This window comes from Tachypleus tridentatus, chromosome 1 (assembly GCF_004210375.1).
Source record: "Tachypleus tridentatus isolate NWPU-2018 chromosome 1, ASM421037v1, whole genome shotgun sequence".
NCBI lineage: Eukaryota > Metazoa > Arthropoda > Merostomata > Xiphosura > Limulidae > Tachypleus > Tachypleus tridentatus.
The window spans coordinates 85,592,684-85,619,947 of NC_134825.1; the positions used below are offsets into that span (position 1 = coordinate 85,592,684).

Below are 27,264 nucleotides of genomic sequence, written 5' to 3' on the forward strand. Positions count from 1 at the left end.
AAAGTATACAAATTTAGTACTTATAATAAGTATCTCTGACCAGGCAACACTTCCCACCATGTGGTATCCAGAAATATGATGTATGTTAATGAAATAAAGATAAATAATAATGTTGACATACTTCAGTCAAAGGCAAAAAGATGTGTGAAGAAATGCCACAGGAGAACGACAGTATCTGATCGTGGAAGACACGGCTACGTTGTGCAGATGATGTGCGACACGTATACTGGGAGTTATTCACATATTAGTCTTAATTATCTCCCTCAAAGGATACCAGTTTCAAGTAGTTAGACATAGATGTTGAATTCGGTGTGAAGAAACATTATATAGATGAAAATCTATAGATATGCCAGTAGTATGAGTTGAACTCTCAACCACTATGAGCCCTATAACATAGCAAAGAATGAACTGGACAGTGTAGTCAATCCAGATCCAAATAGGCATACAGATGGGAAATGGAAGGTAAGCAAATAAGAGAAAAGGCAGCTGATGTCCTGGGAAGGAAGCCCAAATCCAGTTAGAGGATAACGTAAGAGGAATGGTGAAGGATATGCAAGACATTAATGGCATAAATACTGGAATAACAACCACATGTCATGAAGGGGGAAGAAATAGGTCTTAAGGGAAAGATGGTACAAGGAATACATTGTAATGGACAGGGCATGAAGGACAACATTGAGATCCAAATTTGGCAAAACATAGGGATATGGCAAATGGACTGGACAAAAGGAGAAAAATAAATGGGGAAGAGAAGGCTTTTCAGAAGCAGGATAATGGAAGGTGTTAGACAGGGCAGCACTATAATAAGCAACAGTTGAAACAAACAAACCATGATCAAATAACCATGTGCAGAAGTGGGAGAGATGGGGTACAAATGGACAGAATGCTTGGAAGCCATAATGAATAGACCAAAGACTGAAATAAGATCAGAACCTTTTGTGCACAAGGAATGATTTCCTGAGCTGAATCAAAGGATCAGACAAAAGCTGCACATGAATATGGAGTTTGGTAAAGTTGGGATTAAATACATCCAAATATGGTTGTTGGAGTAGCAACCAGAACACAGTAAAGTGTAAGAGGTATTGCTCTAGTAAGGCCCAGAGCAGTGAGGGCCATGTTTAAGCCAACCAATATGGAGCAACCCACATCCCCAAAAGAGATAGAACCTCTCATGCAGAAAGAGAAGAAAAAGGTAGGGCCTTCTTGACTGCCTGCTCCATGTCCAAAAGCTAAAGTAGAGAAGGCTATGCCTGACTAAGATGGGAATTGAAGAGAACCCCCAAATGAATAAGAAACTGTGTGGAAGTAGTAATAATGAGAGACCCCACCCAAGCAGTTCTCAAAAATATAAGCAAAAGCGAATGACTGACAGGAGCCAGTTGTCCATGTAAAGGTGAGTCTGAAAACCCAATGAGTGAAAATAACATTCAAAAGAACACATCATTCAACAAAACTGATATGAAGCTGAAGAAAGACTGACTGGTAATGCCCAGAACTGGAAGACAGAATCTTTGAGGACGAACCACATAAAATGATGTGACATTGTGGTAATTGGAATATGAAGGTAGGCATACATTACACCAAACTTGATCGTCCAAAGTATACTGCATAATAACGTTTTTGCTTCTTGAACACTGTTGGGTGTTCCTTATAGATTTGTGGCTGCTGATCACGAAAATCACAAATTTGCCCATCACGTACCATTTCATCAAAATCTTCAGTTTTGTCATGTTTTTTTTATATTTGTGTCCAAAACTTTTCGTTTCTGTAAGAGACCTATGAACAATGTTTTGTGCAGTCTGGGCATGTCCAGGCATGAAATCAGGCCCACTGAAATCAAGTGTGCAGCCCAAAGCCAGCTTGACACTGTCTCAGCAGGATATAAAAGTGACATGCATACACAGATGCTGCTCATTGGATTAATATAGGCCTTATAGTGTGTACTCGTATTGTTTCAGAATACAGCATTGCCTCAGTAGCACTGTAACAAGTAAGTTAGATGTTATAGACGTTTTACAGGACAATTGGTGTCGGTCAATATGTCTCGTCAATGTCGTAACAGCTGCGATACATTCTGCTATATTTGTGGCAAGTATACGCTTGTTCATCAGAAACGCTCAATGACTGCTCTTGTGAAGAAAGCATATCATCTGTACTTTGGCTGTAAAATTGGTGATCAAGACTAGGAATGGGCGCCTCACATTTGTTGCGTGACGTGCTGTCTGTCTGAGAGCTTGGCTCAGAGGCAGTCAAAAGACAATGCCGTTTGCTGTCCCGATGATATGGCGAGAACAGAAAGACCATGTGACGGACTGTTATTTCTGTTTGATTAATGTGTCTGGTTTCTCTGCCAAAAACAAGATGTCAATTGAATACCCTAATGTGCCTTTAGCAATGAGACCCGTGCCACATGACGACAGTCTTCCAATTCCGAAATCACCAGAGGAATGCACCTAAGTTGAACCAGATGAAGAAACTGCAATGCAAGAAATTGGCAGTAACATTCATCCAGATTTTGAACCGTGCTCCTCAGGTGATCCACATCTCATAGCACAGTCAAAATTAAACAATATGGTCAGAGATTTGTGTCTGTTAATAGCAAAAGCCGAATTGCTGGGTTCGAGACTGCAGGAATGGTGTTTGCTGTCACCAGGTACGAAAATTTCTGTTTTTCGAAGCCACCAAGACGATATAACCAAATTCTTTGCACAAGTTGGCAGTCTCTGTTTTTGTGTTGACATCGAAGGATTGTTTTCTGCTTTGGGTTGTGAACATGACCTGCAAGAGTGGCGTCTCTTTATTGATTCATCAATGTTAAGCTTCAAAGCTGTTCTGTTACACAATGACAACGTTCACGCTTCAATGCCTGATGGCTATGCAGCACACAAGAAAAAAATCTGCGAGAACATGGAAGTGTTGCTGAAGCACATCCAGTACAGCAAGTACAACTGGGATATCTGTGGAGATCTGAAAGTCGTTGCTCTGTTACTGGGACTGCAGTTTGGCTATACAAAGTACTGTTGTTTCATCTGTGAATGGGATAGTCGTACCAAAGAGTCACATTATTCTAGACAGAGCTGGCCACTCCTTAAAAAGTTAGTTCTAGGACAGAAAAATGTGGCGCATGAACCATTTGTTGATCCAGCAAAGATTTTTTTGCCTCCACTTCACATAAAATTGGGACTAATGGAGAATTTCGTGAAAGCAATGAACAAAGAAGGCGAAGGTTTTCGTTATTTAAGACAGGTGTTCCCAAGAATAACTGACGCCAAGATCAAAGAGAGCATTTATGTTGGCCCTCAGATCATTATCAGTTATTTAGTCTATTCAAAGGGGAGAAGAAACCTATGTGAGAAATAATTAAACTGCCTGCAGCTACAAGTATTCCTTCTGTAATTCAACTGAATTCAAATGCCAGTTCATCTATGTCATTAAAACTGCTGATATGATAAATTTGTGATGCAACTGATAGCCATCCAAGACAATTTGAGCTATGTTGTCTACAACTGAAGTGTCAGATGTTGTGGCAGGTGCAGGTACTGTAGTTTCTGATAGAACCAGAGTAGCTCATTTGCTTCAGTATAGTACCTTTTTGCTATATAAACATATCCCTAATGATATCATATTAACTTGCTAGGAAGTCCCTCTACAAATGTTTTAACTGAGATATCCTCTTGGTATGCTGCTGCAATGCAAGGGTATGGTGTAAATATTTAAGCTTATTAGTACAGACAGTAAAGTTTTAAAGAGTGCCATGTTAATGAGCTCTGAATTCTTTTTAATAAGATGAACTAAATTTGTACCAGGTAGACTCATTGATGGAACTCTATCTGGTTCCACGTATTTTATGACATTTAGTACCAGACCATCCAAAATAAGCAGACTGTGCTGCATTATTTCTTAAGTCTGTCATTTTCATGAAACTACCTAGACAAACTACTTAAAGTAATTTGTTTATACAAGTATATACCTAAAAATAAAATACCAAGTTTGAACTAAGATAATTTATTATTGAATCAGATCTAATGCATTTTAACTGGAGGCCAGTTAATGTATCTTCCATGAATGAAAATTCATCAAGAAATGCACTTAACTATAACATAGCTATGAACATTTCTTTTTTTCTTTAGATTAATATTTGGCAGAGCAATCACTAACCTAATTCTATTGTAAATTATGACATTCGTAATTTTTTGACAGATTGAAAAACTTAAATATTTTGTCTAAGATTTACATCAAACAATATATTAAATTAATTAAAGTATAAATGCATGAGAGATTGACACTGACATTTTTATTTCCGTAAATGTTTTTAGTATTGGACAAAACAAATATTTTGTTATAATTTCCTATATAAAAGTCATGTCATTAAAATAAATCAATAACTGACCAGCTGAATCATAACATCACACAGTGTAGCCTGAGAATTGGCTCAATTTTATTTGGTCATCAGACTGAAGTTTAATTCTCAACAATATTTAAACTTTTTTTTTCCCAGACTTATTGTGACTTTATGATTGTTTGAATCAAGTTGAGTTATTTAAACTTTTCAAATTGTAAAAAAAAGTGCAAAATGGAATATTTAAAATTTTTATGCATGCTGATTCAAGGTTTTCGATATGAAGTTAAAAGGAAAGGCTTTAATGATTAATCAATTATCATTTTGAAAAAGATCAGTTTCACATGATTTTCCATCATTTATGAGGAAACAGAAAATAGATGAAGATACACTATATGGCCAAAGGTACGTGGACACCTGACCATCACACCCATATGTACTTGTTGAACATCTTATTCAAAACCCATGGGCATTAATATGGAGTTGGTTCCCCCTTTGTTGCTATAACATCCTCCACTTTTCTGGAAAAGCTTTTCGCTAGATTTTGGAACATGGCTGCAGGGATTTACTCCTTTTCAACCACAAGAGCATTAGTGAGGTCGAGCACAAATGTCAGGTGAGAAGGCCTCACTTTAAGTCAGCATTCTTATTCATCCCAAAGGTGTTCAATGGGGTTGAGGTGCAAGCCAGTCAAGTTCTTCTAAACCAACCTCGGCAAACAATGTCTTTATGGACTTTGCTTTGTACATGGGGGCATTGTCATGCTGAAATAAAAAAGGGCCTTCCCCAAACTGTTGCCACAAAGTTGGAAGCACACAATTCTCTAGAATGTCATTGTATGCTGTAGCATTAAGATTTCCCTTCACTGGAACTAAAAAGCCTTGCCCAAACCATGAAAAACAGCCCCAGACCATTATTCCTCCTCCACAAAACTTTAGAGTTGGCACTATATGTTCAGGCAGGTAGCATTCTCCTGGCATCTGCCAAACCCAGATTCATCTGTTAAACTGCCAGATAGTGAAGTGTCATTTATCACTTTAGAGAATGTGTTTCTACTGCTTCAGAGTCCAATGGTGATGTGCTTTATACCACTCCAGCCAAAGCTTGGCATTGTGCATGGTGGTCTTGGGATTGTGTGCAGCTGCTCTGCCATGGAAACCCATTTTATGAAGCTCCCAACGAACAGTTCTTGTGCTGACTTTGCTTCCAGAAGTAGTTTGGAACTTGGTAGTAAGTATTGTAACTGTGGACAGATGATTTTTATGAGCTGTGCACTTCAGCACTCAACAGTCCTATTCTGTGAGCTTGTGTGGCCCACACTTTCGTAGCTGAGTTGTTGTTGCTCCTAGACGTTTCCACTCCACAATAACAGCACCTACAGTTGACCGGGGCAGCTCTAGGAAGGCAGAAATGTGACAAACTGACTTGTTGGAAAGGTGGCATCCCATGACAGTGCCATGTTGAAAGCCACTGAACTCTTCAGTATGACCCATTCTACTGCCAATGTTTGTTTATGAAGATTGCATGGCAGTATGCTTGATCTTATGCACCTGTTAGTAATGGGTGTTGTTGAAATAGCCAAACCCACTAATTAGAAGGAGTGTCCACAAAATTTTGGCCATGTAGTGTATTTAATATAATTGAAAATGTTATTATCATTATTAACTTATAATACATTTAATGCTTTAATGGTAAAAGTTATAAGTTATTATTATATGCTAAAACAATAAATATCATAGTTGATATGAGACACAAATTTAGTTAGTAATTAATATTAACCTCTGATCAGAGCAAGTTTCCAATGTAGATCAAAACTAAAAATTTACCTGATAAAGGGCAGTTAATGAAATATACTTTACATAGGTTATTACTTAAAAAGATTAGAATGCATTGCTTCATCATTTGGGTACTGTTTCTCTTAACAATATTTTAGGCTGTAAACCCAATAATATCTGATGACATTCAACAAGCTCAGGAGATTTAGATTAGTCCTAAATATACCTATTAAGCTAGCAATGCAAAGCAATATCTATAATTAAAGTATAATAATAAAAATTAAAAGTAATACAATTAGATATTTTAGACATTCTAACTTGTACTGTTAATACAAGTAAAAATAAAGAAATAATATAGTATACCTTACTTACAGAACACACAAATAAAAGCTGTTGGTTTCAAGTACTGCTATAGGTTTAATCTGGCTTAAAATTTTAAGAGTTAATTTTAAAGAATTTCCTCGATATGTTGCCAGTTATTTTCTGACTTCAGTTATTAAGATGTCAGGAAAGGTATCTCCAGCATTTATACTTTTGTAGTGAAGAATGTTCTCTCATCTATTACCATGTAGTATACCATGAATCTTATCTAAAACAGAACTTAATATAGTTAGGTGCATTTAAACTACTGTGTACAAATTTTATCAAATGATAGCATTTTTCAACATTTTTTACAGTAATTGTTATACACATAATACTTGAAGTACATGTTATGTAGATTTATAGATTTGTGTTATTTTCTTTCAAATTATTAACAGTAAAATATTAAGTGATAAACATTTGATGTTCCACAAGTTGGTAGATTGCTTAGACATATCACAAAAAAATATTGCAACAAGATACTAATAATATTTCTGCACAGATGTGTTACGATAGTGAAAATGCTGTAATGTATAATATTCCAACAACCTTTATATCAAAGATGAAAGTATATTCTTTGTTGTATCTATAAAACACAAACACACACAAATAAATTCAACAAGTCTATTTTCTGAGAAGTTATTTAAGGAAATGTACACGTAAAATGAGTAATAATTTATCTTCAATGTTTAAATGTATTATTCAGTTTCTATTCTACTTTATAAGCCTTACATAAAGAAGTATAACAGATAATTCAAACAAGAAAGTAATTTGAAAGTTAAATTTTTTAAATTTATGTTGTGTAATCTTTAAACACTGAATATTGAAACAAATTATTTTTATATTTCTTTTTATTTTCTATTTCACAAACTACATAAAATTTATCAATCAAGCAATTATGTATATGGAATATGTAATAAAAAGAAAAATCTTAATGTAAGAAACAACTCAAAATCCCACAAAATAAAGGAAAAAATAGGTACAAAGTTACCTAAAATAGTAACATCTTAGGTCTTAAAAAATAAAATTTCGCTAATGCATTCTGAACACAAGATATTAAATACAATGAAGAAATAATTCTAACTTATTAGAACAGTATGAAAGTAAATTTCACCTTTTATTATCAGCACTCAGTTTTGTTAAAAACTTAACTAATTAACTTTAAGTGTAAAGAACCTGTTATGCTACAATCTGCTGGTATTTTATAATATTAAACATTATATACAATTCAAAAAAGTTCATGAACAGAATTAGCTAGAGTTATTTTCATGTTGAGAGCAAGGCTGTTATTCTATTATATAATGTAGTAACAGTTGCAGTCTAATATTACTGAGAACTTAAACAAAGAATACAATTACCTTTTGGCATAATATTCATGGACCTTTTCTGGTATTCAGTATGGAAGTTATAATCAGATATATTGGGCTTGGCAGAATTGTGGATAATATTGTTAAAATCATTGTTCTATGTACACATCATTTTTGTTTTTTAAGTAAATATTTTCAGATCAATTGTCCAAACATTTGTAACTAAATATAGTAAAATTATCATTTTCTTTATCATAGAGAAGGTGGCTTTAAAATCTTGTATACTGTTCATTAGACACATCAGAAAAACATTGGTAAAGCACTACTGTTTTTAGTAACAAATCCAACTTCATAAAATAAAACAAGCTAAGATTGTATTGTAAAAAATAACATTATTATATGTAGAGATAATACATTATATATGAACACTTATTTTATGCTATTATTTTGGTACTTTTATGATGTGATTTTATTACACAAAGAACAAAAATTTACTACAAAGGTGTATTAAAGGCAGAAAAACTACTACTATAAAAAAAACATCTAACAAAGATTGGGTTTTCGTGCTCATACACAAAACACAATTTAAGTTCTACAACTTTTAAAACTTAGAAAAGTATAATAAGAGTTTCCTTAATATGTAGTGGTCATTAATAAATGATAAAAGAGAGATTAAAAATTAACCTGTAATACTGTTTAACCTGAAATTATGGTAGTATAAATAATGTAAGTTGTTAATGAATAAGTTAGTGAATGTATATTATATACAGAGGGTGGACAAAAAAAGTGTCCCTCCCCTGAAAATGTTGTTAGTTTATTTTTTTATTAAAAAATGGAAAAATAAGTAAAACTACATGTTTTTAGAATATGCTTGATGAGATCTACTCAAATATTATCTCAAATCCTAATTTTAACACTGGATTTTGTAAATACCTGAACTTTTCATGATTTTAAGTGACATTTTCTCATAACAAGTATTGTGCATCTACTGTAGTTTATTAGATCTGAATGCTCTGAAATTAAACTGAAATGATTTAAAATTCTTTTTTAGTTTAAAAGTTAAACTGATTTTAATGATTAAGCTTTTAACTAAATACTTACAGTGACTGGTATAAACTGAGCAAAAGGTTTAAAAATAAATAATATTGATTGTTAAATATAGTTTGATATTCTGACAAGGTCTCTCCTTGAGCTCTGCTTGATATTAGTAATTGTAAAAGCTTAGTCCACTTCCAGACCTTTAGCACGATTAAAAAATGAACAATGACAAAAGAACTTTGGCATGGCCACAGCAAACATCACAACTACAGTAATGTTAAAACATGCTTTCAAGCTGAGTCCTTGTAAGTATCAGATCAGGTGTACATGGTCTTTTCCACCCACTAAACAAAAACAACATAAATATATAAGTAAAATTTAATCCATAAGAACTCTAATTTACTATATGAAAGTAAGAAATTTGTAATTTAACAAGAACGTTTAAAATCAGTGTAAAGAATAAACCAGAAACATTCTTAGTATCTGAAATTTTCTAATACAAGTAGCAAGAATAATAAAATGTCATGTATCACTTGTTGATACAAGTGAATTAAAAGTTCTGCAGAGAACTTTAACATAAGCAAAGCTTTCCAAAACACAATGCTATGTACACTTTTTTAGTAAAAATACCATACTAGTATTTAATAGAGAAATAAAAGTAAATGTGATTTTATGTTGATTGAAAATCTATACAACTTGAAAAAGTTGGTACAACAAACGTTCAGTCCAAATTTCACCAATTTTACTAGTTGTGTAACTAGGTCTGAAACAAGTGCCCTAGGCAAAAAGTTTGTTGCACCCCCATTAAAACATATTCCTTGTTTCAGAATATTTCTACTTAATTTCAATATCCAAAATATTTTATTTTGAGAGTTCCCTGAATGGTTTAAGCCCTAGGGCAGTTATCCCACATATTACACCATTAGTCAATACAGCTAATATATTAACAAAAATCAGTAAAAGGCAAAAACAAATGTACATTTCATTAACTAATTTAGATTTTAACCTCATTAACAATAAAACACTTGTCTTCAGCATTAATTACATAATGTATTTTAAATGGAGCTCAAATTCTTAGTTAACTGTTATCTATACTAAAATGGTACATTTTCTACTATGTTTTATGAATTTCATTTAGATTTTGTAAAAAATACCATAAATACAATAAATATTTTCTTTCTACCAAAGATGAAAGTCATTTAATTTACACCTTTTTTTCAGAATACAGAAATCCTAAAGTAGCAATCTTTGTAAATGAAAAAAAGCTTACTTCATCCAAAGAGAAAGTAGCTTTCCCAAGTCGACGAGGATCCTTTTCATTAAAGGTTTCTGAAACAAATAAAAATTCTTCACTGTGTAGTTTATTTCTCAAAACTTTGTAGCCAATTTTCAAGTAAAACATTTTTAACCTTCATAAATACCTTCAACCATAAATTAAAAAAAAAAACCTGTGAGAAGAATGGAAATGAGACAGAAATACAATAGTTAAGAATGATATATTATAAAATACCATTGTGTTGTTTCTCACACCAACCTTATCAACATTCTACAGAAATTTTTATCAGAAATATAGTACATTGTTGTCTTGAAATTTACAAAAGACAAGCTGTATAATCTTATCATTATGTAAAAAGTAAAGCCAAAACCATTATAATTTGGTCTTTTTACACTTGTCGGTGAAGGTAAGATATGTAAAGTCGACTTATTTTTTTGCAAACTTTTATCAACAATAAAATAATAGTTATAAACAGTCACAAAACAATGACCTTGACACTTATACTTGTCAAACATTAATACTACTATATCATAAATTTAATGATTAACTCCTACTAAGTTTTAAATGTATGACATGGAACTTTCAAGATGTGTTTTAATGAGCTCTATATACATGCATGTGATCGTATTGTATGCCATATTTCTACCAATATTGCCTTTTAAATACCTGAAGAACATTTAATAGTCAAGCAGAATTGTTTAATATTAAAGCCCTGAACTTCAACATGAAAAATATGAAATGATGGGGTTACCTTGTATGCACAAGAAATTAACCTATGAGCACAAGATAACAAGTCCTATGTACAAAATAATAAAGTATCTCATTACTTTTTAAATTTTTACTTTGTGGTTCAGGCTTTCCAAAGATTAAGTCTACAATGTTTAAGTTATATATTTTTGAAGAACTCCAATACAATAATGGCTGATAATTGATAAAATGCAATTAAATTTGGTGCATTTTACAGAGGTTAAAATTTTTTCCACTGATTTCACAGTATTTATAGAACAACTAATTTTGCTGGTGTCTTTCTCAAGGCTGAGAGAGACATAAAATTCTGGTTACAATCAACAATGCTATTGAAGCAGCATGTTAAGATTATTTACATAAAAATGGCCATTTTTATCAAATTTTATTATTAAACTTTTGTTTGTTTGGCTATTCAAATGTAGTAGTTACTATGTTTGCAGTTAAAAGTTTTATAAAAAATGGTTTCCTTTGACATTTCACAACAATATTTCTTTTTAAAAAATCAAAAGCTGTTAGTATGAAATGTTAAGATGACTATTGTACCAATGTACATTTCTAGGGATTTTGTTGATAACCTAAGTCAAAAATTAAACACATACATTAGACAGAAAATGAAATTAACCATTTAATGGATGGAAAAAAAATGCTCATAGGAATATTGTAATTCTCAGTGAGGTTTTAACTGGCTTCTCAATATCTTTACAAAAAATACATATTCACATCAACGTTGATATTATAACTGCATAAATTGAATCCTCACATTTTAGAATATAGAATTATTATATATGTAGATATAGAGTATTAATTAGCCAAAGATAGTGATGATTTGGATTCTAGTTAATATTAAACATTCCTCACTGATGTCACAAGCACTGTAAGTTCAAAAGAAAAAAAATGATAGTAGAATCAGGGCTAAAATATTTCTAGCAGTGAGAATATCTGCCTAATGTTGTCATCTAATTAGCTTATTTTTGTTCACAAATTACTGTTCAATAAGAATAACTTACCAATCATTGTTTTAAGCTTAACAGCACACATGATGAAATCATCAAAACTTATCTTTTCTTTTTTTCCATATCTGAGGGCCAATGCTCTGAGAATGTGAAAGTTCACACGATATCCTAATAAAGAATTATATTGCTTTATAAATGATATAGGAATAACATATATTTCTATAAAATAATATTCAATTTCATGAAATTTTTAATGGAAATTCAGATAATTCTTCATTTATACATTTTCAAAAACTTCATGGGTACACCATTCCTGTAAAAATGGAGCAAACTGTATTGTCAAATCTTACCAGCTGAATTCAGGGCCATTCTTAGTTCCATTGTATTGAGAAAACCAGAGGAATCTTTTTCATAGTTTTTGAAAACATTCTAAGAAAAAGATAAATGTTCATCTATGTGAAAATGTTATATGGAACTTAACAAATTTAACTTTTTCAATTTTTTTCTATAGAAAAAGTAAAACACCTAGAAATGCTAGGGGATTTTACTTACTATATGAATAAAAATTTTTGAGTAGAAACTTCACACTTGTATCAGTTGAAAAGTTTTAAATACCTCAACAAAGCATGACTTCTAATACAAATTACATCATCTTAAAATTTAAAGCTGGGGAAAGCTTTTAGATAGATGATTTAGAACCTAAAATAAAAGACAACGTTTAATTATTTTTATTCAAAATAATGAGTTTTGTTTTAACTCTGTAATGCTGAATATTAGAACAATAGGAAATTATTCAAACATGTTCATTGAATCCTACTCGATATTAGCTTTTTGACTAACTTTTTTGCATTACATAAATGTGTCATGTTTAATTTAAAATAGGTAGGTGCAGACCAAAATATTTTACACATATTTGAAAGGCAACTGCAAAAATGAAATTTGAATATACTTAACATGTATCATACTTTATTTATAAAACTTCCTTGAGAGTTACTTTCCATTTTAACATAAAATAGTTTAGAGAATACAAAACTGAAACTTATTTCATGTAACAGCAGTGTGACAAAAAGATAAGATTATTGATGCATGCAGACAGATGGAAGAGGAAAAGAAAATTAACAAAGTGATATCAATAATAAATTGCTAAAATAATAAATGTCATAGTCCTGTAATTTATTTAAAAAGTACATTAAATAAATGAAACTAAATTAAATAAAATACAACTACATAAATCTGTGATTAACTTACAAGTAAATATTAACATAATAAAAATCATATTATAACAGACTATTGTGAGAATGTATTTTCTATAATATTTATTCTTCAAAACTAAATTAGTGCTAATTTGTAGGCTTAACGAATTTCAAATCTTCCTGATGTCATGAGTAATTCAATAAGAGTTTTAAATATTTACCTTCCAGATACGCACATCCATCCATAGGTTTTTAAATTCCTCCAGTCCAAGTTTTCCAGAGCGATCAACCTAAGTTGCTAGTTAAGTTAATTATGATAGAAGAACAAAATACTTTGCATGCTTTTGTGTTGAAATCTCTTTATTGTATTTCTAAATCGAGAATTTGATACACACACATGATTCACATAAATAAAAAACATAATTTTACCAAGTAATAATCAGAAACACAATTCAATTCATTTTTTTAAAGTATTTTGTAGTGTATATGGAAAATTGATGGAAAAAAATAGGATTTTCAAGCCATGCCTTGTATTTCATGGAATTTTCAAATTTATAACTGTGATTTTATGAGTATGGTTATGTTTGTTGCACATTTATCATTTAGTTTATCTATGAATTTTCAGTTGTACTAAAATATTAACTCATCTCTAGATAATCATTTGTATTTTGAGTAAATACATGTGTATGTATGATGAAATGGGCACCAGCTTTCCTACCAGTGACATACAGATACTATTAATGTAGTAGAAAAATATGTAAGTTTATGATCACTTGAGGTTGTACTCTAGTGGTCTACCTTCCAGAAGCTTCACTAAAAGAAAGAGAGAGAGTCATGAGATAGTTACTGTAGAATACTGTTATTGCTGTTTGTCACTTGATATTATTATTGATATTGAAAGATATAATTGGAATATTGTATTTGCTGTATATTTTTTGATTTATAGTTCTTTTTCCTAATCCAGCTATTAATGATTTATTATATATTGTTGATTAATATTGGTGTGAATTCCTGGTCAGGAACTTATTTACTAACTGTGTTTTGGTATGTGTTGAATTTATTTCTAAGTGTTGCTATTGTGAATAAATTGGTTTTTGTTGCTAAAACGTCATTGTAATGGCATGTTCATTTTAGATCATTACATAACTATTATATATATATTATTGTACTTATAATATAGCTGAAAAGTAAAAATAAAAAGTGAATAAATATGAATTTGTGAAACATGTTAGAAAGTTATGCATAATATTAGGAATGTCTGTGGAAATAACAGTCAAAAAACATATACAGATATCACTATATACTTGTTAATTGTGGGATTGCTTGGTTTTATTAACAAAACTTCTCTGGATTTTCTTCTGTTAATGGTAGATTGATGATTTAGTATGATGACTCTCTGTTCAGAAAAACTGTGGTTGTTTTTATTTGCTATTCACATGTTCATGGACTTGGGAAAGGTGATTTTGATGTCCTTTTCACCCAATGTTCAATTTTTGTCTTGTGTCATGTATGTAAAAATGGCTGAGCAATTGTCACGTTTCATTTTGTAATTATTTCTTGGTAGAGTGGGTTCATTATAAAATCTTTCTAAAATGTATTTAATTTTCATTCCAGGAGTGAAAATGACTCTAGTTGTTGCATTAAGTTCTGTGACTAGCATGTGGATATAATCTGTCAATTTACACAAAATGATATACACATTTAAGAGCAGTTAGATTGTTGAATGTTGATTTAAATACAAAAATCGTTTTTATTGTTTAAGCTTGTGTACGTGAGAATGATTGCATCACTAATTAAAACTTTTACTGTGTAAAAAATATTCTACCTTATTGTAAAAACTGTAACTTGTAATAAGAAAAAAATAATTATATTATCTTTCATCACTGTTTCAAATAATGTATAGTAAATATGTGCTATGAGGAATTTTTAGAATTTCACTTGCATGTTAACAAGATACTTTAAATTTAATTTACAATGCAGTAAATGAAATTTATTTCCCTAGAAAGCTGTTTTACTTAGAAATTTAAAAACTCTCTCAAGAATGTCACCAAAGCTTAAAACTATGATTTGTGTTGAAAAGAAGAATAAAATATTACTCCACACACAATTCTTGGGGGCAAAATAAATACTTAAAAAACTAACACAATTGTAACTAAAGTAATATAAATATCGTACAATATAAATGAAATTTGACTGTTACCTAGAATAGATAGTTTACTAAATACATTTTTCATGCCATAAAAAAGGATTTCTAAATAACTGCTGTTTTCATTTTCTCACCTAATTAAGAATATTATTGTGAAAATATAAATACATTTTATTCAATTGATTTTAAACAGCACTTTCAGTGAAAAGGATACATCCATCATAGCTATCATACTTCGACAGACATCCACAGAAAACCCATCAAAGTTGAATTCTGTAAAATAATCAATTGAATTTTTCATTTGAAACCACCATGGTCATTTTCAAACGATTTTTAGCAATTGTGTGTGTACCTCTATCATTTAGCTTAATAGTTAGGATTAATAAGCAGATCATTTTGTGGTTCTTAATTACATGTTACTTGCATGGAAGTAAACTTTCATGATTTCATACTGAAATAATATACTTTATACTCTATTTATTAACAACTTACATTCATCATTTCCTATTATTTTCAAATAATTTAAAAGCATATTTGTAACTAACATATGGTGATCTTGAATTTTATAATTTAATTTATGTTCCTTTTCTGTAACATCTATGGCAAATAAAAAAAAACCTAATAATGTTTAATATGATAAAAAAATTATTGCTTCCACCTTTGCCAACCACTATGTATCATACCAACAAACCATGCAATTGAACAAAATTAATGAAAAAAACAAACTACTTAAACAAACACCAAAATCTCACATGCCTATGGAAAAGTATGAGAAATTCCATTATAAGAATGCACCTTTAAATATATCCAACACAAGATATTAGCAGTTGTGTTTAGTTTTCTTACCCTTGTCTAAGGATGTTGTTCCAGGACGATGACATTGAATGGTTTTGAAGAAATTCAAACATTACATATTAACAACTACAATCAAGAACAATGGTTATAAACTTATAGGTTACCATTCTTAATTGATGAAAGTTTATTTATATTAGAAATGTATTTATTTTGGAACAAAACAAATTCATAGAATCAAATGGAAACATAGACTATTGATATAAACTAAATTATTTCTGGTGATCAAAAAATATTTTGGAAAACTTTATAAATACATTTTTGTCAGAAAACAATGTATTAAAATGATTGTAGGTGTAACAACTCACCACTGTATTTTCTTATTAGAAAAGGGCATCAAACTTTTCAGAAAGAAATATCAATGTAAAAAAACTAAGAAATGTAACTATCTAAATAGTATAATGACTGAGAGAATTTTATTAAAAACAAAGTTGTTTAAGAAAATCAATTTTTTTAGTTGAATTAAAAACATCCACACACAAATTCACAAGAACAACAATTATGTTTAGTTCTTTTACTTGTTTTTATGTTATTGTTTTGTTTGTTTCTTGTTAAGCACAAAGTTACATAATGAGCTAACTGCACTGTTCCCACTAAAGGTATCAAAACTCAGTTTTTATCATTTATAGGCCTTCAAGTTTACTGCTGAGCAGTGAACAATTAAACTTTAATCAAACAGATAGTAATTTCAATCACATAACATATTAAGTTACAATATAATTTAGTTTGATTAAAGAGTAATATTACAAATGCTCATTGATTTTTCATTGTTCATAGTTAAGGAAACGTTTTATCCATACATTAATTATGACTCACAAAGTAACTTTATGCTACATGTTCCACATAATTATAAAAACTAACAAAATATTTTCCAAATTGACTTGCCTTTTCTTAGAGCAAAGTTCAATATTTCTTGGAGTTCATAACAATCAATTTCCAAATCTTCTCCAGCAATTCTTGAAAAAAATTCCTTTATTTGTGAATCCTTATCTTTCTCTTCTTTTACTTGTACCTGACACACAAAGATGTTTTAACAAAATGGCTTTATACATAAATTATTGTTTTTAAGAAGCTCATTGATATTTGTTATGAATGTTAAAATATTTGAAAAGGTAAAGTCAAAACAATAAAAGTTAAAAAATAATATAAATAAAATAAACATTTTGTAAACAATTCAGCTGATTTCTTAAATTTACACAAAATTTATCACAGATTTATGGTGTCTGAATGCCCACCTATTTCACATGCTGAAATTCCTATAAGATATTATTAAAAAGAAAAGTAGGAACTATGAATGGATGAATAACAAAATGTTAACAAGGTTTATTACAGAAATACTCAGAGTTACACCTAATAATTATATGTCCAGAATTAATTGGTCTGTAAATATAACTATTAGAGTTCAGGGTTATTAACCCTCATTTTAGATATTTATTAATGACAAAATGGTTTATGCAGATTAAGTCATTGAACACCCAATTTCAAATTTATAATGAGTTTCTAAGGTCTAACAGTTAATTCAAACTTCTAAAAATATGTCTGTTTGTAATGCAACATGATCTTGCATATTATACACTTTGTAATTCCATCAAAAAATGTTAAAACATGTAGCAATGTTAAAACTCTGGTGTTATTCTTTCTGACGTAGGATTAGGGAAACAGATTATGACCAAATACATTTCTTGATTCAGAGTTAAAAATCCATGACTATTAACTTGTTCTCTAACAGAATTAAATAAAACAAAGGTATTTAACTTTATATCTCTTTTTAATAGTTCTTAAAAAAGTATTACAATTCTATTCATCACATTGTTTTTTTTTAATTTAACAACTCAAAAAAGCTTACAAAACATGCAACACAGAGTTAACTAACATAGATTATGAATAAAAACATAACCAAACAGTAAGCATGCTTACATGCAATTTTGACATGCAGTGTTTAGGTCTAGCTGGTGCCTTGGGCTATGTTAATTTGAAACAGAGAAACAACACATTGAATACATTTAATATTAAACATGCACAATGAGGAAACAATAAACTGCAACAAACTTCATCACTTACCAACAAGAAAGACATACTTTAGACTTTAAAACATTTACTACACAAATATTATTATAGACCATAGTAACTGTATTACTGACTGGTATAGCTCAAAATTTTAGTTTTTCATGTATATTTGGATTTGCAACACCAATTTGATCAAGTATAATATATCTTAATCTTACTATATGGCTTCAGTACAAATCAATAAGAATATCTGTTTGTATATTTACATACGGACCACTCAAATATAACTTCAATAATTGGTTTTTCAAATATTTTCATTTAAGTGTTTGTAAAATGTAACAGTACATAAAAAAGGTTGAATTTCTGTGAATAAAAAAGTTCAAAAATCAGTGGTTGATACATTATCTTATTTCCCCACAAAGTTGTGTATATTTGTATGAATGAATAATGATGTAAGATTTAAAACATTATTTACTAAACTCTGTTGCATAAACATAAATACCAATATTTTTTATCCATGCTATTTTTAACACCTTTTTATCTTTATATTAACGTACAATAAAAAATCATATATGATACTCTACCAGTTAGATATCTTGTTTGTAAAACATTGGAATTAAATGAGAAACTGACTACTGACATGAGAATAGGCATTCATGTACAATGTCACAAACAACTAAAGGAAAAATATAATATATAGATGAAGAGCTCAACCAAAGAAAATGACTGTAGGTTTATCACAGAATGCATACTATAGGTGAGTTATAGAAAATGGAAAACAAATCAAAATTAATTTTATTACTTTTAAAAAACAAAATATATTTTGAAAAACGTTCTTTTATTCTGCCTGAATATAGTAGTTTAATTCTTGAATATCTTTATGAAAGTTTATTACTATTTTAAAATTACAATTTAATTATACAGTCATTCACATACATTTCTGATTTTTCTTCTATCCTCTTGTTCCAATTTATTATGAATTGTTATGAATTCTTAACAAAGTAATCAAAGTTTCACTATAAGAAAAATGTACATAAATGGTAAAGACAGATTCAAAATATTTCAAATATTAATTTAATTACATGTTAATAAAAAAAAAGAACTTATAACAAGATATATATATATAACCTACCTCATCATCTGGTTTCAGCAAATCTATTTTCTCATCATATTCACTGTAATGTGAGAATAATTCATTAGTTTGTATAAATTAATGGGGAAAAAAGTACGAATAGAACAAACATAATAGGGCACAGAACTGTGCTATATGAACACATTATACATTTCTATCTTGTTTTAGTCTTATAATATTTATTTTAAATTTATTCTTTGTACTGAATATATGGAGGTTTCATACAGCACATAGTTGAGAAAACTGTTAAGTTGATCTTGTTTCAAGTTTCCTTCATTTTATCTTAAAGGCTGTCAAAAGCAATACCTTTCAATGGTCTTTCAAGTGACATCTATATCTTGATGTTACAGTTCCGTTTCCATGTATAATGAGAATGACAAGTCACATGGTAGTGCATTTTGGCTGGTTAAATATGAGGCATTTCTTTTTTCTAAATCTAAGAAACCTTGGATTTGGTAGTCTGATAGATTAACCTGGGTACATCCAGTAGAACATATGACCTGACATAGGTAAAGTGCAGTACACTCACTGTGTTTGTGTATGACATTTAACAAAATTTGTTTTGTTTTACACTTGTTTGCAGTTTCATTACTCTTATTAACATGGTTAAGGAAGAGTTACAGCATTACTCCATAAACAGTATCTTGAATGAATTTCCAGTTATAAAACAGATGTATCTGGTGTGGCTCAACAGTTAATTTATTTCACTTCATTTCATCCCAAAACAATAAAAGTTATGCCTCTTAATCTGTAGATGACTATCTTATTCATAAAAAAATCTGTCTTGATCATTTCTTCTATAATATCTTTGTTCATTTATTCACTAAAAAATTATACAAAGCTGAACTTATATGTATTTCTAGAGTTAACAATTTATGCAAAAGTTTATTAAAGATCAAAAACATGGTTTGCATAAGACAGCAGTGAACAGAAATATTTTAATCTACAGAGCATGACTAATTTGCAAAGTTGTCTTGATTTGTCTGTTGTAATTTTTTAAAAAATCTTAGTTTTACAAAAATTTCACCAAATTAGTGAATTACTGAATATCAACTCAATCAGTTATTAAAAATAAAAATTTATCAAATTGTTGTAGCATGTCCTATTAGGTAGTTTGTTTTTGGGTTATTTAGTAAAATATTGTGAAGTTTAGTCTACGTTACAATAAAAAAAATAATGTATTTCTTGAATAAGGTTTGCTACAGGCTTTGCTTAGTTTGACACTAAGTTTAGGTCTAAGTTCACAAACAACACTTCAATAGAAACTATAATACTAATGCTCTCTTTACCTAACTTCAAAATAAACTTACTTACAGAATTTTTATACTAATAAATAATAACTCTCATTCTTAATGCTGAACTCAATCATTCATATAATGCTCAGTAACTAACTGTTTCATAAGTCTCTTATTTATATTGTTCCCTTTTTCCTAAATACTCCTCAAAATTACAAGATTATAGAAAGACCTTAAATTTCATGAAATTTCTAACTATATTGAATTATTATTATAATTAGCTTCTTCTAGCAAATAACTAACTAAATAAAAATAATAATATAATTTACAAACATGTTTATAAAAATGATTAAAGTAAAAATATTATTCTTTTACCAAACAACTGTATTCTTTATTAAACAAAATTTACAAAAATATGATTATATTAATAAATTATAAAATATTTTTATGTAAGGTATTGCAATTTTCAATTTAGTTTTGGAGGTTTTATAATAGTGCCTACTAAAGATGTATGGAGTTGATTTCACATCAAACTAAAGAAAGAACTATAAATCAAGCACATGTTTGTTAATTCTGTTGGTAGTGAAGCTGTATTTTTGCTCTCTTTAAAACATAAACTTCAAACATTTTCTAAAATTAACATGTATTTAGTTTTCAGAGTACCACACTTCTTACATCTTATACAGGCTAAATTAAGAACATTTAAATAATAATTTAAGCCTGTTGTTCAAAAAACACTCAGCATATATTAAAGTAATGCATAGAGATATTTTACTATAACTGTTAGGAACGTTAGGTATTAACTACTGATAACAGCAATAATGATATGTAAGCTAACAGTGAACTGTTAGCTATACATATTACTGACTTCTTTAAGAGTCAGAGATAACACCATGTAACAAATTTTGTTCCTGAATAGTATGTGTTATTTCTTAATTGCTCATGTTGTAAAAGTGAAGAAAGTGGCCATTATTTCCTTCAAACTTTGCTTTTGTGAACTGGATAATGAAATTTAGAAATTAACCTATTTTCTTTGTAAAAATGGGCAAATTTTCATATTTTCGTTTACATAAGATCTGAATAAAACAACATATGAATCAAAATTTACATGTATGTATACTAAAGTTATACAAAAGTGTTTAGAAGTGAATAGTTTTTCAAGATTTGTGACTTCAATGTAAATCCCTTTTACATATCAGCCCCTAAATATAGTCTCCCATCATGTTTTCTTTATACGCTCCTTGGTAGCAGCATTTAGAGTCCAGTATATCTTGGTAGAAGTGCTCACCTTGTTTTTTGAGGTGCACCGAATGAGCCAGACACTTATTCCCATTATGGAGCAGAACAGCTTTGAGGCTTCTGGATGAGCTATCAATGAATAGGTGCCACTTTTTCAGGTTACAGGTCATCTTGCAACTTTCACACTTTCATCTAACAAATCCCACTCCTTGAGCCTAGATGTCAAAAGCTCTACATTGATTGATTGATTTAGTGTTTTATGGCACAAAGCAGCAAGGCTATCTGTGCCAAACGTCAGGTAAAAAGGTAAAAATAAATTAAATGTAGTAAAACACATAAAAGGAAATGAAGGTAAAACAAAACAGCATTGAAAAACAGAAAAAGCATAAAACCAATGTTGACACCTAGTCTACAATGTTGAGAGAGAAAGCAGAGAAAGAGAAGTTGTAAAGGACTTACTCTAGCAAAGTGGTAATGATCATAACCTGCCACGAAATTCGTAAAAGGAAACAAAGGTATAAACAAAACAGCAATTAAAAACAGAAAATGGCATAAAACCAATGTTGACATCCACTCTACGAAGTTGTAAAGGACTTCCTGTAGCAGAATGGTAATGATCATAACCCACCAGGAAGACTAACAGGCAAGTACAAGAACCACCGTCAGTCACCTGAAGTTAACCTTTCCAGTCCTGGTTCAGGGTTATGTGTCATTACAGCCATTATCAAAAGGTAAAGTAATAAAAGTTTCAAAAAACATGTAGCAAAAGTGTAATAATAATTTGCCAAATGTCCAGTAAAAAGGTAAAAGTAAAGTAAATGTAGTAAAATTCATAAAAGGAAATAAAGGTAAAAACAAAACAGCAATTAAAAAACATAAATGGCATAAAACCAATGTTGACATCCAGTCTACAATGTTAAGAGAGAAACTACAGTAATAGAAGCTGTAAAGAACTTTCTGTAGCATAATGGTAATGATCATAACCTGCTAGGAAGACTAACAGGTAAGTACAAGAACCACGGTCAGTCACCTGAAGTTAACCTTTCCAGTCCTGGTTCCGGGTTAAGTGTCATTATGGCCAGTAACAAAAAGTAAAGTAATACATACAGCAAAATTGTAATAATAACTCGCCAGGATGACTAACGGGTAGTTCAAACAGCAGCGTTAGTCACCTGAAATTGGCCTTTCCAGTCCTGGTGTTGAGTTATTTAATGTCATGGCCATTTTCCAATTTCAAATCAAACTAGAGAGATTGAGACTCTTAAAAGGGAACCACAATTAAAAAGGTGTAATGAATAAATATCAAACACATAAATGACATTAAAAAAATTAATAGCCATTAAGAAACTAAAAACTTTATCAAGGTGGACAGTGTAATCGTCACCAATAACACTGTCTAATGTTATGGACAAACCTAGGGACAGAACATGTTTAAAATAGTAGTGTCTTTGAGAGTTGTAATGATGGCAAGAAAGTAAAATGTGGCTTACAGTGATTTGAGTGTTACACAAACTGCACACTGGTGCATCAGTTCCAGATAAAAGAAAACGATGAGTTAAAAAACTGTGAACAATGCATACTCAAGTTAGAACAACTTCCTCCTTCTGAACCTTATGGAAGCTAGACAGCCAATGTCCAATATAGGGTTTTATTTAGAAAAGCTTCTTGTCGCGTAGCTCACTCCAAGTTGACTTCTAGCTGGCATGGAGCCGAGCCTTAAATACAGGACCATAGTCCATGTATGGAATAGGCACAGTGGTGATAGAGCCAGAGCAGATAGATTTAGCTGCCGTGTCTGCAAGCTCGTTCCAGCAAATACCAACGTGGCCTGGTATCCAGAAAAACTGGATAGAAGTAGATGTTAAAGAGGAATAGGCCAGTTGGTTTTAAATATCGACAAGAACAAGGTGTGAACTAACATGAAGCAATTCCAGGGCCAGTAGAGAACTAAGCGAGTCAATATAAATAGTGCAGTTGGAGTACTGCTTAGCTTCAATATGATCCAGGGTAAGAGAAATGGCGTACAGTTGAGCATTGAACACAGAAGCTGTAGAGGGGATTCTGTGTGCAACCACTGAACTGCAACAAACCATGGCAGAACCCACAGAGGTACCTGATTTGAAACCATCCATATAAATTGGAATGGAATGATTGTTTGAAAGATGTTCAGTAAATAAAAGATGGTACTTCCAATCGGGAGTATCTACCTTTCTCAGATGACTTAAAGAAAGGTCACATTTGGGGACTGTAATAAGCCATGGTGGGATGGGCAGACCAGTGGAATCTGCAATGTTATCCAAGGACAGTCCCAATTCATCCAATTGCACCTGGATGCGAAGGCCAAAAGAAGCAATAGCAGATCGTCTGTTCTGAAAAAGTATGGCCCACCGAGGAAGGAAAACACAACCCCACGTGGGATGCTTTGGTACGGAATGAAGTTTTGAAGAATATAGTAAAGACAGTTGCAAACAGTGAAGGTGCAGAGAAGGTTCATGGGATTCTATGTATAAGCTCTGAACTGGGAAGGTGCGGAAAGCCCCAGTGCAGAATCGAAGTCCTTGATGTTGAATGGGGTCTAGCATCTTTAAGGCCGAGGGTCTGGCAAAGCCATAGACCATTGATCCATAGTCAAGTTTCGATTGAATAAGAGCACGATATATCTTTAACATAGAACATTGATCTGCTCCCCAACTGGTGGTAGAGAGGACACAGAGGATGTTCAGTGCTCTTGTGCATGTGACCCATAGCTACTTTAAGTGTGGTATAATTGTCAGCTTACGGTCAAAGATAAGCCCCAAGAACATGGTCTCAGGGACCACTGGCAGAGAAACTTCACCGATACGGAGTTCAGGATCAGGGTGAATACCCCGTTGGTGGCAAAAGTGCTTGCAAACAGTTTTAGAGAGAGAGAAATTAAAGCCGTTCCCCATGGTCCACTTGAGTACACAATTGAGGGCAATTTGTAGTTGCTGCTCAATATATCTCATGTTCGACAACTGACACGAGATGTGAAAGTCGTCGACATAGAGCCCGTTTGCAACATTGAGAGGAGTTGTTCAGTGATGGCATTAATCTTTATACTGAAAAGTGTGACACTCAAAACATAGCCCTGAGGGACCCCAAGTTCCTGTAGAAAAGAACGGGAAAGTGTCGAACCCACACGAACTTGGAATCTCTTGTTCATTAAAAATTTTTAATAAACATGGGTAAATGGCCATGTAACCCATATATATGGGGGTATCACAAAATGCCAAACCTCCATGTTGTATTATTAGCCTTCTCAATGTCAAAGAATATTGATACAAGATGTAGTTTGAGAAAGGTTTCTCTGATTGATGTTTCAAGTCAAGTTACGTGATCCATGGTGGAGTGCTGTCGTCGGAACCCACACTGGGTGGGGAAAGCTCTGCATTTGCCTTTGTTAGACCAAGATCTCTGATTAAATCATTGAGGTCTCTTTGGGTGTAGTAGGATGGGCTTCTCTTACCAGCTGCACATCTAAAATTGTAATCTCGATCTTCAACATCTACCTCTTCTTTTGATTTGCTGCTCTCTTCTGAGGATGGCTGCTTTCTCTCTGGTGGAGTGGGTACAGGGAGCTTAGGGTAGTGTGACATTGGGGTGATGGATGATGGAAGGTTCGGATACATGATATCAGATGCATTCTTTGGAAGGGTCCACCATGCAGAAGTAACAACTGCTTAAGTGGTCAGTGGGTTCATGCTAAGTTCTTGGAATGGCAAACTTTATGACTCTCTTTTCCCCTCTGTACCATCCTGCAAAAGAGCAAAATAAAATTGTCATTATGAAGAATAAATTTATTTCATCCACAACTAATATGTAAGAAGTTCGTGCAAAATATTTTCATATGTGATATTTTTTCTATACTATTGGAAATTTAAAAAAATAAATAAATTAAAAGATATTTAAATTTTAAAAGGTCTAAAATTTGTATAATATAAACTCTTACTATTCAAGCAAGCAAAAATTCTCCGTCTTACCTTCTAGAGTTTTTTCGCAGTGCTTGCAGGTAAAATGAAGTGCCCAGGGTTTGTCTTGATCCCTAACAAGCATACCAAAATATGACTTGTTGGCTACACACATTTTAGCAGATGCTGTCACAGAGTACGTTTTCGCTCTTGTCCTGATAAATTGGCCACATACATAGCAGAATATGTCTGGACAATGCTTGCAGCTTCTTGATGCCATATCTGATAAAATCAGATCGGTCTATGTATTCAGTTAGACAACTAAAACTAAACTGAAGTGGTGAGTCCCTGTTTGTGTCTATATATATTACTATGGAAAGTTTTAGAAAATTCTCATAAGTTCTACAACATTGTAGAAATTCTTCAAAATTCTTGCAAGTTCAAGAAAATATTCTATAACCTACTTGAATTTACCTGGAATGTTCAGAAAAATGGGTAAATTTGAAAATTTCATTACTCTAGTCACAAAAGCAAAGTTTGAAGAGAAAAATAGGTCTTTTCCATTTACTTTAGGCATAAGCAATTTGGAAATAACACTTTCTGCTCAGGAAAAAGAAAAAGTAAAAATGTTGTTACATAATGTAATAATTACTAAGAATGTGTTTATTTTCAGTACAAGATAATACCTCATTTTGTTTTCTTTTTCTGTGAAGATTCTAAGAATGAAATCTCCTTCTTCTCCTGGGTCAAATGTTGAGGGAATAATACAGTAGGTACCAGGGGAAAGCTTGAACCGGGCATTGACTTCTCGAAGGTTAATAAAAGATGGAGATTTGGCAACAGATGGATTGTACTTAAAAAATTCTTTGGTTAATGGTTTAGGAAGACTTTGTGGATTTTTCAACTAGACATAATAATAATGAAAATTCATGTTTAAACAGTAACACTATATTGTACATGAAAACACAACACAAGTAATGTAAGTTATTGTATTTTTATTTTAATTCAACTGGCACTATATATTGACATTATTTCTAATATTTTAAGGCATTTGATTTATCCCAGTGCAACTGTAATATCATTGACACGAAATACTTAGAAATGTCGCTAAGGTTAAAAAAAAATATCCTAACTCTTTAATACAGATACAATATTAACCAATAAAATATTCTTGATCTGACAAAATATACTTCTGTCTGCTGAGAAAGTGCTATCTGTAAACACGTCACCTCTGAATTATTCATTAATTCAGCTTCTTATTATTTTTACCACTTCCTGAAATACAAATAAGTACTTTTAAGAATCATTTTCAAACACTTTAAAACACTGTGAATACATCATTCTTAACAAATTCCCAAAAACATTATATAATGCAATAGTAACTATAATTTTGATATAACAAAGATTCAGCTTATTTGATGTTGGATAACAAGGTTTAACATTATCATACTTCATTCACACAAGTTTATTTCCACTATATAGACTTTCAAAATTAAAGACTTTAGTATTAATGCTGCTACAATAACTAAGCAGTTTATACTGTTAATATTAACATTTTCCTTACCTTAAAATGAATTTCTGATAGATAGATACTCACATTTTTACACAGATTAGTTAACTTCCTCAGCTCATCTGCCAAAGAGATTTGCATGCCACTAGCTTTGAAACAACTCCTACTAATTTCATATGATTTTTCACGAATTGTGCCACTGCATGATGGTACCATCCTGCAACAA

At 31.2% G+C, this 27,264-nt stretch overlaps 2 protein-coding genes across 11 annotated transcripts in view; both read right to left on the minus strand.

Annotated features, from left to right (window-relative positions):
- Positions 1-7,307: 7,307 nt before the first annotated feature.
- LOC143254319 (calpain-B-like) overlaps positions 7,308-27,264 on the minus strand; it is a 77,050-nt gene continuing 57,093 nt past the window's right edge. For 5 of the 8 annotated variants that reach the window (XM_076509299.1, XM_076509317.1, XM_076509335.1 and 2 more), the window contains exons 11-20: positions 26,215-26,432; positions 19,126-19,168; positions 17,904-17,948; positions 16,872-16,998; positions 15,349-15,407; positions 13,210-13,278; positions 12,146-12,224; positions 11,850-11,963; positions 10,090-10,148; positions 7,308-9,163 (exon numbers count right to left, since the gene is read on the minus strand). In XM_076509299.1, the coding sequence (XP_076365414.1) occupies positions 9,137-9,163; positions 10,090-10,148; positions 11,850-11,963; positions 12,146-12,224; positions 13,210-13,278; positions 15,349-15,407; positions 16,872-16,998; positions 17,904-17,948; positions 19,126-19,168; positions 26,215-26,432 (840 nt within the window). In that variant the 3' untranslated portion in view covers positions 7,308-9,136. The remainder of the gene's footprint in view (positions 9,164-10,089; positions 10,149-11,849; positions 11,964-12,145; positions 12,225-13,209; positions 13,279-15,348; positions 15,408-16,871; positions 16,999-17,903; positions 17,949-19,125; positions 19,169-26,214; positions 26,433-27,264) is intronic. The other 3 variants (XM_076509309.1, XM_076509355.1, XM_076509366.1) reach the window with 1 other exon arrangement.
- On the minus strand, positions 22,214-26,208 carry LOC143254340 (uncharacterized). Of its 3 annotated transcripts, none has more exons than XM_076509378.1 (2): positions 25,601-26,208; positions 22,214-25,375 (listed from the first exon to the last, which is right to left on the minus strand). In XM_076509378.1, exon 2 carries the CDS (start codon positions 24,266-24,268, stop codon positions 23,486-23,488), a length of 783 nt encoding a protein of 260 aa, XP_076365493.1. In that variant the 5' UTR covers positions 24,269-25,375; positions 25,601-26,208; the 3' UTR covers positions 22,214-23,485. All 3 variants share the same exon structure in this region, with proteins under 3 accessions (XP_076365493.1, XP_076365503.1, XP_076365511.1).

Bases quoted from the DNA above. Each gene is read 5' to 3' on its own strand.
- LOC143254340 (XM_076509378.1), bottom strand. From the start codon at position 24,268: ATGTTAAAGATATATCGTGCTCTTATTCAATCGAAACTTGACTATGGA.